Raw genomic sequence first — 17,134 nt, 5'->3', positions numbered from 1 at the left:
GCCACAGGAATGAAATGTTTGATGCGGTGATTCAGACCGCCGCGGCCTCATAAATAAAGTGATGAGAAAATTCCTCCGTCTGGATTCCTGCAGCTCAGCGGGGGAGCAGACCCCCGCTGAGCTGCAGGAGTCACCTGAACCAAACACTTTCCGACCCCCGGGGATGCTGTCGAACCGCTGGTTGCCACGGCAACCTCTGTGTCAGGCTCAGGTTCAGGTTGACTGAGGGAAATATCTTCAGCTTTAGTTGTTTTTAGATAAAACCTGAAACGGTTTTACTGAACAAATCAGGTCAGGTTCACCGTGACCTTTGAACCCGGTGGTTCTGTGGCGCTCTGAGGTCATCCGCCCTGCGTTACGTCCTCGCAGAAAGTCAAAGTCACACAAAGTAAAATATAATGTTTATGTATTAAAATACAAGCACCATAACACCAGGCCAGAGATACCTGCTGAGAGAGAGAAACACAAGTTAATGACAGCAATGATGTCAGAGGGAGGAGAGGTGCATCATGGGAGCTCCCCCAGCAGGCTGGGCCTATAGCAGCAGAACTATGGGATGTTTCAGGCTCACCTGAGCCATCCCTAACTATAAGCTTTATCAGAAAGGAAAGTTTCAGCCTGATCTTAAAGGTAGAGAGGGTGTCTGCTTCCTGAAGCCAAACTGGCAGCTGGTTCCACAGAGAGGGGCCTGATAACTGAAGGCTCTGCCTCCCATTCTGCTTTTAGGGGCCTGATAACTGAAGGCTCTGCCTCCCATTCTGCTTTTAGGGGCCTGATAACTGAAGGCTCTGCCTCCCATTCTGCTTTTAGGGGCCTGATAACTGAAGGCTCTGCCTCCCATTCTGCTTTTAGGGGCCTGATAACTGAAGACTCTTCCTCCCATTCTGCTTTTAGGGGCCTGATAACTGAAGGCTCTGCCTCCCATTCTGCTTTTAGGGGCCTGATAACCGAAGGCTCTGCCTCCCATTCTGCTTTTAGGGGCCTGATAACCGAAGGCTCTGCCTCCCATTCTGCTTTTAGGGGCCTGATAACCGAAGGCTCTGCCTCCCATTCTGCTTTTAGGGGCCTGATAACCGAAGGCTCTGTCTCCCATTCTGCTTTTAGGGGCCTGATAACCGAAGGCTCTGCCTCCCATTCTGCTTTTAGGGGCCTGATAACCGAAGGCTCTGCCTCCCATTCTGCTTTTAGGGGCCTGATAACCGAAGGCTCTGCCTCCCATTCTGCTTTTAGGGGCCTGATAACCGAAGGCTCTGCCTCCCATTCTGCTTTTAGGGGCCTGATAACCGAAGGCTCTGCCTCCCATTCTGCTTTTAGGGGCCTGATAACCGAAGGCTCTGCCTCCCATTCTGCTTTTAGGGGCCTGATAACCGAAGGCTCTGCCTCCCATTCTGCTTTTAGGGGCCTGATAACTGAAGGCTCTGCCTCCCATTCTGCTTTTAGGGGCCTGATAACTGAAGGCTCTGCCTCCCATTCTACTTTTAGGGGCCTGATAACTGAAGGCTCTGCCTCCCATTCTGCTTTTAGGGGCCTGATAACTGAAGGCTCTGCCTCCCATTCTGCTTTTAGGGGCCTGATAACTGAAGGCTCTGCCTCCCATTCTGCTTTTAGGGGCCTGATAACTGAAGGCTCTGCCTCCCATTCTGCTTTTAGGGGCCTGATAACTGAAGGCTCTGCCTCCCATTCTGCTTTTAGGGGCCTGATAACTGAAGGCTCTGCCTCCCATTCTGCTTTTAGGGGCCTGATAACTGAAGGCTCTGCCTCCCATTCTGCTTTTAGGGGCCTGATAACTGAAGGCTCTGCCTCCCATTCTGCTTTTAGGGGCCTGATAACCGAAGGCTCTGCCTCCCATTCTGCTTTTAGGGGCCTGATAACTGAAGGCTCTGCCTCCCATTCTGCTTTTAGGGGCCTGATAACTGAAGGCTCTGCCTCCCATTCTGCTTTTAGGGGCCTGATAACTGAAGGCTCTGCCTCCCATTCTGCTTTTAGGGGCCTGATAACTGAAGGCTCTGCCTCCCATTCTGCTTTTAGGGGCCTGATAACTGAAGGCTCTGCCTCCCATTCTGCTTTTAGGGGCCTGATAACTGAAGGCTCTGCCTCCCATTCTGCTTTTAGAAACTCTGGGAACCACAAGGAAACCTGCAGCCTGAGAGCAAAGTGCTCTGTTGGGGAAATATCCAACTGTGAGATCTTTAAGATGTGATGGAGCTCGGTCATTAAGAGCTTTATATGTGAGGAGAAGAAGCTTAAATTCTATTCTGAATCTAACAGGGAGCCAATGAAGAGAAGCTAAAACTGGAGAAACATGATCTCTGCTGTTAGTTCTCATCAGAACTCTGCAGATTTTTAGCACCTTTATCCTTAAAGTCAGGTTCTGACTGGTATCTGATAGCTTTTAAATGTTTGATTTATTCATGGAGTTAGAATTAAACCTGGTTCTGATGCGATTAATCACAAGTAACCTCCTCCGTGTCTGTTTGACCCGCTTCAGCCGCCATCCTTTTCTTTTCTGACTGTTTCCTGTGAGCCGCAGCAGGAAGCAACACGCTAGCCCCGCCCCCTACGGTGGACCTTTCAAAATAAAAGCCTGTGAGAAACAGACGTTTACAATAAAAGTAATAAATCAGTCAAAGTAAAGAGAAGAAACTTGAGCTAAAGAAAGAAACTGGACCAGACTCAGAGTGACTTTGGCGTGTCTTTGGGGTCATCAGGTGGGAATAAAAGCTGCGTAAAACAGATTCCTCTGTGAGTTCTGATTCTTTCTGACACATCAGAACACTTCTTCTTCCTGTCGTCTCGTCGCACATCAGCGGGTCTCCATCGGTCCTCCCTTCAGAGTCCAGACGAACATCTCATCTCACACACTCTGGCTTCTGCTCGGCCTCGGGTCACTGAACTCCCGCTCTGATTGGTCGGCTGTCAGGAAGTCCATTTGGATCCTGAAGCTGCTGCATTCAGAGACAGTTTGGGTTTAAATGTAAAAGCTTTCGTTCGTCTGTTCAGTTTCTGCTTCACTTTGTGCCGGTGGCGCCCTCTCTGACTGTTTCTTCACACACTGGAGTTGGATCATTTCAATCTGCGTCCAATAATGTTGTAATGATTGATTGATAATAAATGATTCTGATTCAGATTCTGTTTTGAGCCTGTAATGAAACATTTATTCACAGACTGAGTAAAAACTGCTGCTCAGTGGAAACTTTGCATGATTATTCCACATTAAAACAGATTTTTAAGGATTTGTCGTGATCTCGCTCCTGAAATAAATGTTTTTTAGACATGAAAAAGTTCTGGAAACGCATCCTGCAGACGAAAGAAAAACGGAATCCGAAGATTAAAAGACGAATAATTTACCAAAACGAACAAATCTAAACCGAATCAAAGGAAATCAGTGAGAAAATATCATCTATGAAAATGAGCCAGATGCAGATTTTCCAGGTGAGCTGCAGCTGCAGGTGGAGCAGGTGGAGTTAATGGGGCAGGTGGGGTGGGTGGAGTTAATGGGGCAGGTGGGGTGGGTGGAGTTAATGGGGCAGGTGGAGTGGGTGGAGCAGCCAGTCTGGGGGCAGGTGTAGAACCAGCAGGTGTTTTAGTGTTTTCTGCCAGCTGTGCACAGATTAAACTGCTTTAAATCTCCTTTTTGCGGCCTTTAAGGCGTTGAATCTTACAGCCTCTGTCTGCCTCAGGTCCTCTGGCACCTCGACATCTTCCGCCGCAGTTTCAGGCAGCTGACCACGCACAAGTGCATGCAGGACTCCTGCATCTTCTGCGCCCTGAAGGTGAGAACCGGCCCCCCCCCACTCTGTGTGTCTGAGCAGGACCGGCTGCCCCCCCCCCCCTCACTCTGTGTGTCTGAGCAGGACCGGCTGCCCCCCCCCCCCTCACTCTGTGTGTCTGAGCAGGACCGCCCCCCCCCCCCCCTCACTCTCTGTGTCTGACCAGGACCGGCTGCCCCCCCCCCTCACTCTGTGTGTCTGAGCAGGACCGGCTGCCCCCCCCCCTCACTCTCTGTGTCTGACCAGGACCGGCTGCCCCCCCCCCTCACTCTGTGTGTCTGACCAGGACCGGCTGCCCCCCCCCCCCTCACTCTCTGTGTCTCTCTGCAGAACATCTTCGCCCAGTTCCAGTTCAGCAGTGAAAAGGTGCTGCCGTCCGACGCCCTGCGCAGCGCCCTCGCCAAAACCTTCCAGGACGAGCAGCGGTTCCAGCTGGGCATCATGGACGACGCCGCCGAGTGCTTCGTAAGGGCGCACCGTGATGTCACCGCACCTGCCGGGCCTCACCTGCCGGGCCTCACCTGCCGGGCCTCACCTGTGTTCTGTCTCTGCAGGAAAACATCCTGATGAGGATCCACTTCCACATCGCAGACGAGACCAAAGAAGACATCTGCACGGCCCGGCACTGCATCCCCCACCAGAAGTTCGCCATGACGCTGTACGAACAGGTGAGGCGAGCGCCGACCTCAGGTCCCCGCTCAGGTGCACGCCCCAAACAGCTGGTCCTGAACATGAGAGCCGCAGGTGGGCGGAGTTTCAGGCTCTCACGGGTCATAGGGAAACTGCGAGAATGCTTTAAAGCTGAAAACAGGATTATAGACGCTAAATATTCCAGATGTTTTATGCTTTAAAGCTGAAAACATGATTATAGATGCGTTGGACACTAAATATTCCAGATGTTTTATGCTTTAAAGCTGAAAACAGGATTATAGATGCGTTGGACGCTAAATATTCCAGATGTTTTATGCTTTTAAAGCTGAAAACACGATTATAGATGCGTTGGACGCTAAATATTCCAGATGTTTTATGCTTTAAAGCTGAAAACATGATTATAGATGCGTTGGACACTAAATATTCCAGATGTTTTATGCTTTAAAGCTGAAAACAGGATTATAGATGCGTTGGACACTAAATATTCCAGATGTTTTATGCTTTAAAGCTGAAAACACGATTATAGATGCGTTGGACGCTAAATATTCCAGATGTTTTATGCTTTAAAGCTGAAAACATGATTATAGATGCGTTGGACACTAAATATTCCAGATGTTTTATGCTTTAAAGCTGAAAACAGGATTATAGATGCGTTGGACACTAAATATTCCAGATGTTTTATGCTTTAAAGCTGAAAACACGATTATAGATGCGTTGGACGCTAAATATTCCAGATGTTTTATGCTTTAAAGCTGAAAACATGATTATAGATGCGTTGGACGCTAAATATTCCAGATGTTTTATGCTTTAAAGCTGAAAACACGATTATAGATGCGTTGGATGCTAAATATTCCAGATGTTTTATGCTTTAAAGCTGAAAACATGATTATAGATGCGTTGGACGCTAAATATTCCAGATGTTTTATGCTTTTAAAGCTGAAAACACGATTATAGATGCGTTGGACGCTAAATATTCCAGATGTTTTATGCTTTAAAGCTGAAAACATGATTATAGATGCGTTGGACACTAAATATTCCAGATGTTTTATGCTTTTAAAGCTGAAAACACGATTATAGATGTGTTGGACACTAAATATTCCAGATGTTTTATGCTTTTAAAGCTGAAAACACGATTATAGATGCGTTGGATGCTAAATATTCCAGATGTTTTATGCTTTAAAGCTGAAAACAGGATTATAGATGTGTTGGACGCTAAATATTCCAGATGTTTTATGGTTTAAAACACGATTATAGATGCGTTGGACGCTAAATATTCCAGATGTTTTATGGTTTAAAACACGATTATAGATGCGTTGGACGCTAAATATTCCAGATGTTTTATGCTTTAAAACACGATTATAGATGCGTTGCACGCTAAATATTCCAGATGTTTTATGGTTTAAAGCTGAAAACACGATTATAGATGCGTTGGACGCTAAATATTCCAGATGTTTTATGCTTTAAAGCTGAAAACATGATTATAGATGCGTTGGACACTAAATATTCCAGATGTTTTATGCTTTAAAGCTGAAAACACGATTATAGATGCGTTGGACGCTAAATATTCCAGATGTTTTATGGTTTAAAGCTTAAAACACGATTATAGATGCGTTGGACGCTAAATATTCCAGATGTTTTATGCTTTAAAGCTGAAAACATGATTATAGATGCGTTGGACGCTAAATATTCCAGATGTTTTATGCTTTTAAAGCTGAAAACACGATTATAGATGCGTTGGACGCTAAATATTCCAGGTGTTTTATGCTTTAAAGCTGAAAACATGATTATAGATGCGTTGGACACTAAATATTCCAGATGTTTTATGCTTTAAAGCTGAAAACATGATTATAGATGCGTTGGACGCTAAATATTCCAGATGTTTTATGCTTTAAAACACGATTATAGATGAGTTGGACGCTAAATATTCCAGATGTTTTATGGTTTAAAGCTGAAAACATGATTATAGATGCGTTGGACACTAAATATTCCAGATGTTTTATGCTTTAAAGCTGAAAACAGGATTATAGATGCGTTGGACACTAAATATTCCAGATGTTTTATGCTTTAAAGCTGAAAACACGATTATAGATGCGTTGGACGCTAAATATTCCAGATGTTTTATGCTTTAAAGCTGAAAACATGATTATAGATGCGTTGGACGCTAAATATTCCAGATGTTTTATGCTTTAAAGCTGAAAACATGATTATAGATGCGTTGGACACTAAATATTCCAGATGTTTTATGCTTTAAAGCTGAAAACAGGATTATAGATGCGTTGGACACTAAATATTCCAGATGTTTTATGCTTTAAAGCTGAAAACACGATTATAGATGCGTTGGACGCTAAATATTCCAGATGTTTTATGCTTTAAAGCTGAAAACATGATTATAGATGCGTTGGACGCTAAATATTCCAGATGTTTTATGCTTTAAAGCTGAAAACACGATTATAGATGCGTTGGATGCTAAATATTCCAGATGTTTTATGCTTTAAAGCTGAAAACATGATTATAGATGCGTTGGACGCTAAATATTCCAGATGTTTTATGCTTTTAAAGCTGAAAACACGATTATAGATGCGTTGGACGCTAAATATTCCAGATGTTTTATGCTTTAAAGCTGAAAACATGATTATAGATGCGTTGGACACTAAATATTCCAGATGTTTTATGCTTTAAAGCTGAAAACATGATTATAGATGCGTTGGACGCTAAATATTCCAGATGTTTTATGCTTTAAAACACGATTATAGATGAGTTGGACGCTAAATATTCCAGATGTTTTATGGTTTAAAGCTGAAAACAGGATTATAGATGTGTTGGACGCTAAATATTCCAGATGTTTTATGGTTTAAAACACGATTATAGATGCGTTGGACGCTAAATATTCCAGATGTTTTATGGTTTAAAACACGATTATAGATGCGTTGGACGCTAAATATTCCAGATGTTTTATGCTTTAAAACACGATTATAGATGCGTTGCACGCTAAATATTCCAGATGTTTTATGGTTTAAAGCTGAAAACACGATTATAGATGCGTTGGACGCTAAATATTCCAGATGTTTTATGCTTTAAAGCTGAAAACATGATTATAGATGCGTTGGACACTAAATATTCCAGATGTTTTATGCTTTAAAGCTGAAAACACGATTATAGATGCGTTGGACGCTAAATATTCCAGATGTTTTATGGTTTAAAGCTTAAAACACTATTATAGATGCGTTGGACACTAAATATTCCAGATGTTTTATGGTTTAAAGCTGAAAATACGATTATAGATGCGTTGGACGCTAAATATTCCAGATGTTTTATGCTTTAAAGCTGAAAACAGGATTATAGATGCGTTGGACGCTAAATATTCCAGATGTTTTATGGTTTAAAACACGATTATAGATGCGTTGGACGCTAAATATTCCAGATGTTTTATGGTTTAAAACACGATTATAGATGCGTTGGACGCTAAATATTCCAGATGTTTTATGCTTTAAAGCTGAAAACATGATTATAGATGCGTTGGGCATTAAATATTCCAGATGTTTTATGCTTTAAAGCTGAAAACACGATTATAGATGCGTTGGACGCTAAATATTCCAGATGTTTTATGGTTTAAAGCTGAAAACACGATTATAGATGCGTTGGACGCTAAATATTCCAGATGTTTTATGCTTTAAAGCTGAAAACATGATTATAGATGCGTTGGACACTAAATATTCCAGATGTTTTATGCTTTAAAGCTGAAAACACGATTATAGATGCGTTGGACGCTAAATATTCCAGATGTTTTATGGTTTAAAGCTTAAAACACTATTATAGATGCGTTGGACACTAAATATTCCAGATGTTTTATGGTTTAAAGCTGAAAATACGATTATAGATGCGTTGGACGCTAAATATTCCAGATGTTTTATGCTTTAAAGCTGAAAACAGGATTATAGATGCGTTGGACGCTAAATATTCCAGATGTTTTATGGTTTAAAACACGATTATAGATGCGTTGGACGCTAAATATTCCAGATGTTTTATGGTTTAAAACACGATTATAGATGCGTTGGACGCTAAATATTCCAGATGTTTTATGCTTTAAAGCTGAAAACATGATTATAGATGCGTTGGGCATTAAATATTCCAGATGTTTTATGCTTTAAAGCTGAAAATACGATTATAGATGCGTTGGACGCTAAATATTCCAGATGTTTTGTGGTCTCACACCAGGATGAATGAGTGTGAGCCCTCCTGTCTCTGATTGGCTGTTTCCACTCACTGGCGCCTTGTTGTAGTTCCGCCCTGAAGCTCCAGGGGGCGCCAGAGGAGTCTGATCCCTGACTGTTTGTCAGAGAGTAATGAAGCGCTGTGTTTCAGTGTGTGTTTTTGTGTGTGTGTTTCAGTGTGTGTTTTTGTGTGTGTTTCAGTGTGTGTTTCTGTGTGTGTTTCAGTGTGTGTTTTTGTGTGTGTTTCAGTGTGTGTTTTTGTGTGTGTGTTTCAGTGTGTGTTTTTGTGTGTGTTTCAGTGTTTTTTTTTTGTGTGTTTCAGTGTGTGTTTTTGTGTGTGTTTCAGTGTGTGTTTTTGTGTGTGTTTCAGTGTGTGTTTTTGTGTGTGTTTCAGTGTGTGTTTCAGTGTGTGTTTTTGTGTGTGTGTTTCAGTGTGTGTTTTTGTGTGTGTTTCAGTGTGTGTTTCTGTGTGTGTTTCAGTGTGTGTTTTTGTGTGTGTGTTTCAGTGTGTGTTTTTGTGTGTGTGTTTCAGTGTGTGTTTTTGTGTGTGTTTCAGTGTGTGTTTCTGTGTGTGTTTCAGTGTGTGTGTTTCAGTGTGTGTTTTTGTGTGTGTGTTTCAGTGTTTTTTTTTGTGTGTTTCAGTGCGTGTTTTTGTGTGTGTTTCAGTGTGTGTTTTTGTGTGTGTGTTTCAGTGTGTGTTTCAGTGTGTGTTTTTGTGTGTGTTTTTTTGTGTGTGTTTCAGTGCGTGTTTTTGTGTGTGTGTTTCAGTGTGTGTTTCAGTGTGTGTTTCAGTGTGTGTTTTTGTGTGTGTGTTTCAGTGTGTGTTTTTGTGTGTGTGTTTCAGTGTTTTTATGTGTGTGTTTCAGTGTGTGTTTTTGTGTGTGTGTTTCAGTGTGTGTTTTTGTGTGTTTTTGTGTGTGTTTCAGTTTGTGTGTGTGTTTCAGTGTGTGTTTTTGTGTGTGTGTTTCAGTGTTTTTATGTGTGTGTTTCAGTGCGTGTTTTTGTGTGTGTTTCAGTGTGTGTTTCAGTGTGTGTTTTTGTGTGTGTTTTTTTGTGTGTGTTTCAGTGCGTGTTTTTGTGTGTGTGTTTCAGTGTGTGTTTCAGTGTGTGTTTCAGTGTGTGTTTTTGTGTGTGTGTTTCAGTGTGTGTTTTTGTGTGTGTGTTTCAGTGTTTTTATGTGTGTGTTTCAGTGTGTGTTTTTGTGTGTGTGTTTCAGTGTGTGTTTTTGTGTGTTTTTGTGTGTGTTTCAGTTTGTGTGTGTGTTTCAGTGCGTGTTTTTGTGTGTGTTTCAGTGTGTGGTTCAGTGTGTGTTTTTGTGTGTTTGTTTCAGTGTGTGTTTTTGTGTGTGTTTCAGTGTGTGTTTTTGTGTGCGTGTTTCAGTGTGTGTTTTTGTGTGTGTTTCAGTGTGTGGTTCAGTGTGTGTTTTTGTGTGTTTGTTTCAGTGTGTGTTTGTGTGTGTGTTTCAGTGTGTGTTTTTGTGTGTGTTTCAGTGTGTGTTTTTGTGTGCGTGTTTCAGTGTGTGTTTTTGTGTGTGTGTTTCAGTGCGTGTTTTTGTGTGTGTTTCAGTGTGTGTTTTTGTGTGTGTTTCAGTGTGTGTTTTTGTGTCTGTTTCAGTGTGTGTTTTTGTGTGCGTGTTACAGTGTGTGTTTTTGTGTGTGTATTTGTGTGTGTGTTTCAGTGTGTTTTTGTGTGTGTTTCAGTGTGTGTTTTTGTGTGTGTATTTGTGTGTGTTTCAGTGTGTGTTTTTGTATGTGTGTTTTTGTGTGTGTGTTTCATTGCGTGTTTTTGTGTGTGTTTTTGTGTGTGTGTTTTTGTGTGTGTTTTTGTGTGTGTGTTTCAGTGTGTGTTTTTGTGTGTGTGTTTCATTGCGTGTTTTTGTGTGTGTGTTTCAGTGTGTTTTTGTGTGTGTGTTTCAGTGTGTGTTTTTGTGTGTGTATTTGTGTGTGTGTTTCAGTGTGTTTTTGTGTGTGTTTCAGTGTGTGTTTTTGTGTGTGTATTTGTGTGTGTTTCAGTGTGTGTTTTTGTGTGTGTGTTTTTGTGTGTGTGTTTCATTGCGTGTTTTTGTGTGTGTTTTTGTGTGTGTGTTTTTGTGTGTGTGTTTTTGTGTGTGTTTCAGTGTGTGTTTTTGTGTGTGTGTTTCATTGCGTGTTTTTGTGTGTGTGTTTCAGTGTGTTTTTTTGTGTGTGTTTCAGTGTGTGTTTTTGAGTGTGTGTTTTTGTGTGTGTGTTTCAGTGTGTGTTTGTGTGTGTTTTTGTGTGTGTTTCAGTGTGTGTTTTTGAGTGTGTGTTTTTGTGTGTGTGTTTCAGTGTGTGTTTCAGTGTGTTTTTGTGTGTGTGTTTCAGTGTGTGTTTTTGTGTGTGTGTTTCAGTGTGTGTTTTTGTGTGTGTGTTTCAGTGTGTGTTTTTGTGTGTGTTTCAGTGTGTTTTTGTGTGTGTGTTTCAGTGTGTGTTTTTGTGTGTGTGTTTCAGTGTGTGTTTTTGTGTGTGTGTTTCAGTGTGTGTTTTTGTGTGTGTGTTTCAGTGTGTGTTTTTGTGTGTGTTTCAGTGTGTTTTTGTGTGTGTGTTTCAGTGTGTGTTTTTGTGTGTGTGTTTCAGTGTGTGTTTTTGTGTGTGTGTTTCAGTGTGTGTTTTTGTGTGTGTGTTTCAGTGTGTGTTTTTGTGTGTGTTTCAGTGTGTGTTTTTGTGTGTGTGTTTCAGTGTGTGTTTTTGTGTGTGTTTCTGTGTGTGTTTCAGTGTGTGTTTTTGTGTGTGTTTCAGTGTGTGTTTTTGTGTGTGTGTTTCAGTGTGTGTTTCAGTGCGTGTTTTTGTGTGTGTTTCAGTGTGTGTTTTTGTGTGTGTTTCAGTGTGTGTTTTTGTGTGTGTTTCAGTGTTTTTTTTTGTGTGTTTTTGTGTGTGTGTTTCAGTGTGTGTTTTTGTGTGTTTTTGTGTGTGTTTCAGTGCGTGTTTTTGTGTGCGTGTTTCAGTGTGTGTTTTTGTGTGTGTTTCAGTGTGTGTTTTTGTGTGCGTGTTACAGTGTGTGTTTTTGTGTGTGTATTTGTGTGTGTTTCAGTGTGTTTTTGTGTGTGTTACAGTGTGTGTGTTACAGTGTGTGTTTGTGTGTGTGTTTCAGTGTTTTTGTGTGTGTGTTTCAGTGTGTGTTTCAGTGTGTGTTTTTGTGTGTTTTTCAGTGTGTGTTTTTGTGTGTGTTTCAGTGTGTGTTTTTGTGTGTGTTTCAGTGTGTGTTTTTGTGTGTTTTTCAGTGTGTGTTTTTGTGTGTGTTTCAGTGTGTGTTTTTGTGTGTGTGTTTCAGTGTGTGTTTTTGTGTGTGTTTCAGTGTGTGTTTTTGTGTGTGTTTCAGTGTGTGTTTTTGTGTGTGTGTTTCAGTGTGTGTTTTTGTGTGTGTGTTTCAGTGTGTGTTTTTGTGTGTGTGTTTCAGTGTGTGTTTTTGTGTGTGTTTCAGTGTGTTTTTGTGTGTGTTTCAGTGTGTTTTTGTGTGTGTTTCAGTGCGTGTTTTTGTGTGTGTGTTTCAGTGTGTGTGCAGCAGCTGCGGAGCCTCTTCGGACCCGCTGCCCTTCATCCAGATGGTGCACTACATCTCCACCACCTCACTCTGGTAAGTGTGGCGGGTTTCTGCTGCCCAGAAAGCTGCACCACAGACTCGCTGTAGGAAATCAGGAAAAGGAGGAACTGATGCGCGACCTCTGACCTCTGAGTCGTCTGTCCTGGAGGATGCTCATGTGTTGTAGTTTAACCCTTAACCTTTCCTGTCTGTGTGAGATAACACAAGTTATATAAAGACCTCACCGTTGGATTCACTTTAGGTCGTCTGTTAACCTATAACCTATAACCGTGACTCTACGTCTATCCCGGGCCTAACTGCTCACACACTTCCTGTTTACTTCCTGTTTACTTCCTGTTTGCTTCCTGTTTACTTCCTGTTTACTTCCTGTTTACCGCGGCAGTTGCCGGATGATTCCACTAGGGGGCACAACTCGGGCTGAGACGAATCTCAGCCTGGTCATTACAGACTCTACAAGCTCGTCTTTAAAAGCTGCCGCCATTGTTCCCACTGCCCGTGACCCCGTGACCCCACACTGCCCCCTAATGGCCACCTGAATATTGCAGCTCGTGAGCCGTGATAAACGCTGTAAATAAAAGCTTCAGGTGTTTGCGGCAGGGACAGACAGGAAGTCTGATGTTGGGCTGAGCTGATTGACTCGGCCCGGCGCCGGGATGCGTCCTGAAATGATGGCGTTAAAGATTTCTTCCTCCTGTTCCGCAGCAACCAGGCCGTGAAGATGCTGGAGTCGAGGGAGAAGGCGACTCCCAGCATGTTCGGGGAGCTGCTACGCAACGCCAGCATGGGAGACCTGCGCAGCTGCCCGGTAAGACCGCCTCAGAAACCCGTCCCGGCGTTGCCTGGCAACAGGCCTTCTCCAGTAACTCCTCCTCTTCCTCAGAGTCGCTGTGGCGAGCAGCTCAGAATCGCTCGGGTCCTGCTCAACAGCCCGGAGATCGTCACCATCGGCCTGGTCTGGGACTCGGATCACTCCGACCTGGCCGAGGACGTCATCCACACGCTGGGAACCTGCCTGCGCCTCGGCGACGTAAGACCGCCGCCGGCAGATAAACCCGAGCGTCATCGGCGAGGGGGCGGAGCCTCTCTCACCCTCTCTGTCTGCAGCTGTTTTACAGGGTGACCGAGGACAAGGCCCGGCAGGCGGAGCTCTACCTGGTCGGCATGGTGTGTTACTACGGGAAACACTACTCCACCTTCTTCTTCCAGACCAAGATCCGGAGGTGGATGTACTTCGACGACGCGCACGTGAAGGAGGTACGTTCAGGGCGTGCACGTGAAGGAGGTACGTTCACGGCGCGCACGTGAAGGAGGCACGTTCAGGGCGTGCACGTGAAGGAGGTACGTTCACGGCGCGCACGTGAAGGAGGTACGTTCAGGGCGCGCACGTGAAGGAGGTACGTTCACGGCGCGCACGTGAAGGAGGTACGTTCACGGCGCGCACGTGAAGGAGGTACGTTCACGGCGCGCACGTGAAGGAGGTACGTTCACGGCGCGCACGTGAAGGAGGTACGTTCACGGTGTGCACGTGTGGCAGTTTGACCTGATGCTGTTTCTCAGGATGAGACCGGTTCTGCAGAACTGAGCCCAGGTTGGAGGAAAAGGCGGTGAGATCCTCGGAGGTTTCAGGAATTAGACTGATCCAAAACAGTTAAACTTTATGTTTAATCAGACCTGAACAGAACCAGAGAACTCAGATTTAGTGTTTTTTCTTCATAACTTTGAACTAAAACAGACGAGTTACAGCAGAAATGAATGAAAATAGTTGTTTTATTAGCTGAAACTAACCTGTTCCCCTTTGAAAAGGTTTTATTTCTGCTCTGATTCGTTCCTACGCCCCACGCTGCGCTCCTATTGGTCGGCTGCTAACCGCAGGTCGTAGTTTTTATTGATCCGATCGGTTCTTCTTCTGCAGCTGTGGCGCCACCTGCTGTTCGTCCCTCTGAACCTACAGCAATTAATCAGTGTTTCACCTCAAAGTGAATAAAGTTCTGATGGCTCCAGCTGCTGCTTCAGATCCACATCTGGACCCTTCCAGAGCGCCGCTGCTCTCTAATAACTGCTGGACAGAGATGCGTCGCTGCCTCTGTGCTGCCTGTGAAAACAAGGATTTCCCTCTATTGTTTCCCAGCTGGCCGAGGGTGCGGTCAGAGCGCACGTACGTGCACGCTTCTGCTGGCGCTGCAGCCCTTCCTTCTGTCTCTTTCCCTGTTGAACAAGCGGCTGCATTTTTTCGCTGTGGGGCGGCGGCGCGTCGGATCCGTTCGGCGAGCGAAGGGTTAACGAGACAAACGGACGTTTTCTTACTCGCCAAGGCAGAAGACGGACAGGAAGAAGACGGACAGGAAGAAGACGGACAGGAAGAAGACGGACAGGAAGAAGACGGCGCTGTTCCGTGGCAGTGAGGAAACGGCCTTTGAGCGTTAGCTGATCTCTGGACGCTTCCCACCAGCTCAGCTGACGGTTTGAGGATAAAAGTCGATGTAAAATAGCTTTGAACAGCTGGAGCAGATCTTTTGTTGCGCTCTGGAGCTGAAGTAGAGTCGGAGTCCTTCGCTTTCAGCTGGAAGGTTGATAAAATGTGAGTTTGTTGAAGACGTGTCGACCCTCTGAGCCCAACAGCACTTACTGATAAACCGGAATTATTTTCCACTGTTTAACTATATGAATAATTTATGGATATTCTGTCAGTGAAAAGTTTGAAAAATGATCCTTTTTCTGACGTTTCACAAAGTAAAAATGGATAAATTGTGCCTATAATGGCTGTTTGTGCTGCTGTGATGGAATAAAAGCACGTTCTGTCTGGATTAGCCACATTTAAACAGGCCCCTGCTGGTTAGCTGCTGGGCCCTCAGGCGCTGACCCAACCTGCTGTGGACCGGCGCTGCTCGGCCTCCACAGAGGGTCAGACCTGCAGGCGTGAACAGGGCCGGATGGACGGGAAAGTTTCAGAGAAGCAGAACGGGGCAGGAAACGGTTAATGAGCAGCACTGAGAACGTAAGGAAGCGCTCAGCTGGAACCGGTGACAGAACGACCCGTCTGTGGAGTTTCTGCCAAACTGCAGCTTTGTTTTCAGCCTGTAACGAAACATTTATTCAGTAAAAACTGCTGCTCAGTGGAAACTTTGCATGATTATTCCACATTAAAACAGATTTTAAAGGATTTGTCGTGATCTCGCTCCTCAAATAAATGTTTTTTCGACATGAAAAGTTCTGGAAAAGTTCTGGAAACGCATCCTGCAGACGAAAGAAAAACTAAATCCGAAGGTTACAAGACGAATAATTTACCAAAACGAACAAACGAACAAATCTAAACCGAATCAAAGGAAATATATAATAAAATATCATCTATGAAAATGAGCCAGATGCAGGTGGAGCGGGTGGAGTAGATGGAGTAAATGGGGCGGGTGGAGTAAATTGGGCGGGTGGAGTAGATGTAGCGGGTGTCACGGGTGGAGTAGGTGTAGCGGATGGAGTAGATGGAGCGGGTGGAGTAGATGGAGTAAATTGGGCGGGTGGAGTAGATGGGGTGGGTGGAGTAGATGGAGCGGGTGGAGTAGATGGAGTAGACGGGGTGGGTGGAGTAGATGGAGCGGATGGAGTAGATGGAGTAGACGGGGTGGGTGGAGTAGATGGAGTAAATGGGGTGGGTGGAGTAAATTGGGCGGGTGGAGTAGATGTAGCGGGTGGAGTAGATGGAGCGGGTGGAGTAGATGGAGTGGATGGAGTAGATGGAGTAAATGGGGTGGGTGGAGTAAATTGGGCGGGTGGAGTAGATGTAGCGGGTGTCACGGGTGGAGTAGGTGTAGCGGATGGAGTAGATGTAGCGGATGGAGAAGATGTAGCGGGTGGAGTAGACGGAGTAGATGGGGTGGGTGGAGTAGATGGAGCGGATGGAGAAGATGTAGCGGGTGGAGTAGACGGAGTAGATGGGGTGGGTGGAGTAGATGTAGCGGATGGAGTAGATGGAGTAGACGGGGTGGGTGGAGTAAATTGGGCGGGTGGAGTAGATGTAGCGGGTGTCACGGGTGGAGTAGGTGTAGCGGATGGAGTAGATGTAGCGGATGGAGAAGATGTAGCGGGTGGAGTAGACGGAGTAGATGGGGTGGGTGGAGTAGATGGAGCGGATGGAGTAGATGGAGTAGATGTAGCGGGTGGAGCAGTCAGTCTGGGGGCTGATGTAGAGCCAGCAGGAAAAAGTACTTTGACTGTTTTCCAACAGCAGCCTGTTCAGTCTGATGTGAGCTCTGAGCGGGTGGAGCAGGTGGAGTAAATGGGGTGGGTGGAGTAAATGGGGTGGGTGGAGTAGATGTAGCGGGTGGAGTAGATGTAGCGAGTGGAGCAGGTGGAGTAGATGGAGCAGGTGGAGTAGATGGAGCGGGTAGAGCAGGTGGAGCAGGTGCAGTAGATGTAGCGGGTGTAGTAGATGTAGCGGGTGGAGTAGATGGAGCGGGTGGAGCGTGATGATGTCACGCTCAGCGTGGCAGCTGGAGCTCCACAGGTGGAGCAGGTGGAGTAGATGGAGCGGGTAGAGCAGGTGGAGCAGGTGCAGTAGATGTAGCGGGTGTAGTAGATGTAGCGGGTGGAGTAGATGGAGCGGGTGGAGCGTGATGATGTCACGCTCAGCGTGGCAGCTGGAGCTCCACAGGTGGAGCGGGTGGAGCAGCTGTGAGCCCCAGGCTGAACTCTGTTTCTGTGTCCTGCAGATCGGCCCAAAGTGGAAGGACGTGGTTTCCCGCTGCATCAGGGGCCGCTACCAGCCGCTGCTGCTGCTGTACGCCGACCCGCGGGGGGCGCCGGTGACGGTGCAGGACCTGCCGCCGCGCCTCGACCTCCACCAGCTGAACAAGGCCGGCTACGACAGCGAGGACTCGGGTAACTACAACACAGCTAGGAGCCGTAGTAGTAGCTCAGCTCAGGTAACTAAGGCGGGGCGAGCGGCGCCCG

At 45.2% G+C, this 17,134-nt stretch overlaps 1 protein-coding gene across 5 annotated transcripts in view; it reads left to right on the top strand.

Moving 5' to 3' along the window:
• The window catches only part of usp54a (ubiquitin specific peptidase 54a), a 61,112-nt gene that overhangs the window by 20,589 nt on the left and 23,389 nt on the right, over window positions 1–17,134 (top strand). For all 5 annotated transcript variants that reach the window (XM_072390447.1, XM_072390446.1, XM_072390448.1 and 2 more), the window contains exons 3-10: window positions 3,681–3,773; window positions 4,101–4,235; window positions 4,325–4,438; window positions 12,141–12,223; window positions 12,893–12,995; window positions 13,071–13,217; window positions 13,295–13,444; window positions 16,894–17,062. In XM_072390447.1, coding sequence (XP_072246548.1) covers window positions 3,681–3,773; window positions 4,101–4,235; window positions 4,325–4,438; window positions 12,141–12,223; window positions 12,893–12,995; window positions 13,071–13,217; window positions 13,295–13,444; window positions 16,894–17,062 — 994 coding nt within the window. The remainder of the gene's footprint in view (window positions 1–3,680; window positions 3,774–4,100; window positions 4,236–4,324; window positions 4,439–12,140; window positions 12,224–12,892; window positions 12,996–13,070; window positions 13,218–13,294; window positions 13,445–16,893; window positions 17,063–17,134) is intronic.

Source organism: Leuresthes tenuis, unplaced genomic scaffold, assembly GCF_036924035.1.
Source record: "Leuresthes tenuis unplaced genomic scaffold, fLeuTen1.0.hap1 SCAF_8, whole genome shotgun sequence".
Taxonomy (NCBI): domain Eukaryota; kingdom Metazoa; phylum Chordata; class Actinopteri; order Atheriniformes; family Atherinopsidae; genus Leuresthes; species Leuresthes tenuis.
The sequence above is the reverse complement of the archived record's forward strand: the minus strand, read 5'-3'. Positions and strand labels throughout refer to the sequence as shown.